General features: G+C 62.7%; 1 protein-coding gene across 1 annotated transcript, besides 2 other annotated features; it reads right to left on the reverse strand.

Annotated features, from left to right (window-relative positions):
- Positions 1-1,758, reverse strand: Tco025E_10188 (leishmanolysin; the record flags this gene model as incomplete). The annotated part of the gene is made up of 1 exon (XM_029376973.1): positions 1-1,758. A coding segment is annotated over one exon (1,758 nt), but the record flags the coding sequence as incomplete, so codon positions are not given.
- Positions 1,759-1,791: 33 nt separating this feature from the next.
- Positions 1,792-1,815: a microsatellite.
- A 90-nt stretch (positions 1,816-1,905) lies between these two features.
- Positions 1,906-1,971: a microsatellite.
- The last annotated feature ends 97 nt before the right edge of the window (positions 1,972-2,068 follow it).

Below are 2,068 nucleotides of genomic sequence, written 5' to 3' on the forward strand. Positions count from 1 at the left end.
AATGGGGGCCGCTGGAATGACAGGCGCCAAAGTACTGTCCGATGAATGTGTGGACGGTGAGGCACTGGGGTCAGGGTCGGGGCCGCCTGATTTGCCAACCGTGTCGGCAGTGTCCGTGGGGTTTGGGTTCTCCGTCAGCGGCGGCGCAACCACCGGTATTGGGTAGGCGCTGATGTTGGGGAAAACGTCGCACACATCGGCGTACTTGGGGCACACAATACTCCCGCTCCAGTGCTCCCCCTGGGGCTCAACAGTTTGGCCCTCCTCGCACTCGTGCCACGTTGCGTCGCCACGGAACTGCACCTTCAGCTTGCCGCCGTCGCACTGAGTGTTCACGCACACATCGCCAATGGGTTTTCCGCTCACTTGAAGGTCATTCCCTTTCACGCAGCGGGAGTTGGGGCCAATGAAGCTGCCGATAATCGCACGAGCCTTGCCGTTGGTGCACCCATACTCCGCACGCCCAGTAACGTGCGGGCAGTATTCCATAAACACATTCCTGCCGCCAAGCCTGGGGCCCTCGAAGTACTGATACTGCGGCGGAAAGGGTTGCTTGTGTCGCCCGAGGTCGCAATACCCCAGAGACAGGCGGTCATGCGTACAGAGCAGCTTCTTCTCATTCCAAAGCTGTTTGCAGAACATGTCAGGGTAGTCGGTGTGGCCGCCGGTCAGGCACTTCTTTTCCAGCAGCCCGCAGCCGGAGTTGTTGCCCCACCTCATCGGCTCCGCCATGCTGAAGTTGGCCCTGTACACGCCGCCCATGTCCGCAAACGCCGCAAGCGTAAATGCCGAGTAATAACCCGGCTGTCCCACAGTAGCCATCAGCTCCTCCTTTGCGATAAGTTGCTTCCAATGCGAACCCTGCGACGCCGCACACCCCGCACACCGCGCGTCCTCCAGCTTCATGCCCTCAAGTGTGGGGCAGTTGTAGTACTTCCGCGCCAGCGCCTTCACCGTCGGCGAGGTAACCACCCACGCCATATCCTTCCCGGGACCACTGGGGACCTGCGACACCATGCGAAACTTCAAAAATTCTTCCAATGCAAACCCAAGAACGTGCCCAATCTCGTGGGCTGCAGTACGGACAGTTTCCTGATTGGCCTTTATGTACCGGGGCCCGAAGTTCACGGCGCCAGCATACGGGCGTCCATCCACCAGCCAGGCGCACGCACTCGCCCACGCAACCGCGCCCACAGTCGGAAGGGCGTTGACGTAGAGCAGCAGATCGGCGTCGCTCACGCCGGCCCTGCGATGCCAGGCAGGAATAGTAAAGCTGTCGCAAATCCCTAGACCGTACTCCGGCATACGGATGAGACCCCTCACCGGCTTCACGGAGAGACGCTCGGCGTGCAGCTTAATTGCCGCGGGGAGGATTTGCTGCAAAATAATGTCCTTCTTGTTTTCCCCCAACACATCTTCCACTTCGCAGGTTACCCGGCGGCCATCCCCGGCCATGCGCGTCTCCCCCTCTGCGCTGCAGTGCTTCAGCGGGTCCTCCAAGTCCCTCGCGGACACCTTGATGCGGATGGGCGCCCAGCCGTCGCTGCCATCTGCAGTTTGCGTGGCGACGGTGTACGCCTGCATCGCGCCCTGCCCCTTCCGCGGCACCTCGCGCACCACCGCGGTCGCCGGCGCGACTCCCAACAGCGCCTCCCCATACATGCAGCGGTGCCCCTGGGCGGGAGCGGCGGCGAGGCACCCGCCGGCGCAGCGCATCGTCAGCAGCAGCAGGAGCACCGCCAGTGGGAGAAGTGGCATGCTGCGGCGCGGCCGGCACATGGCTCTAAGGAAGTGTGTGTGTGTGTGTGTGTTTGTACTTGAGTTGCGTTTGAGCAGCAGCGGTCGCGGCGGCAAAGACGGCTGTCTGCGGGAGGGGACGCAAGAGGCGAAAAGGGAGGGAGCGGAAGGCAAGCGGGAAGCGGGGCAGGAGGAGCAGCTGCAAGAAGGCGGCCTCATGCCGAGGCAGCAGGCGCCACGAAACGGCAATCGGGAAGAGAACGGAATATAACGGGGCGGAAGCCAGGCTGCCCCCGCTGCTCAGATGCCGCCCCAAGACGCGGGCAGACAA

This window comes from Trypanosoma conorhini (genome assembly GCF_003719485.1).
Source record: "Trypanosoma conorhini strain 025E chromosome Unknown Tco_14.4_contig_01522, whole genome shotgun sequence".
NCBI classification, from domain to species: Eukaryota; Euglenozoa; class Kinetoplastea; order Trypanosomatida; family Trypanosomatidae; genus Trypanosoma; species Trypanosoma conorhini.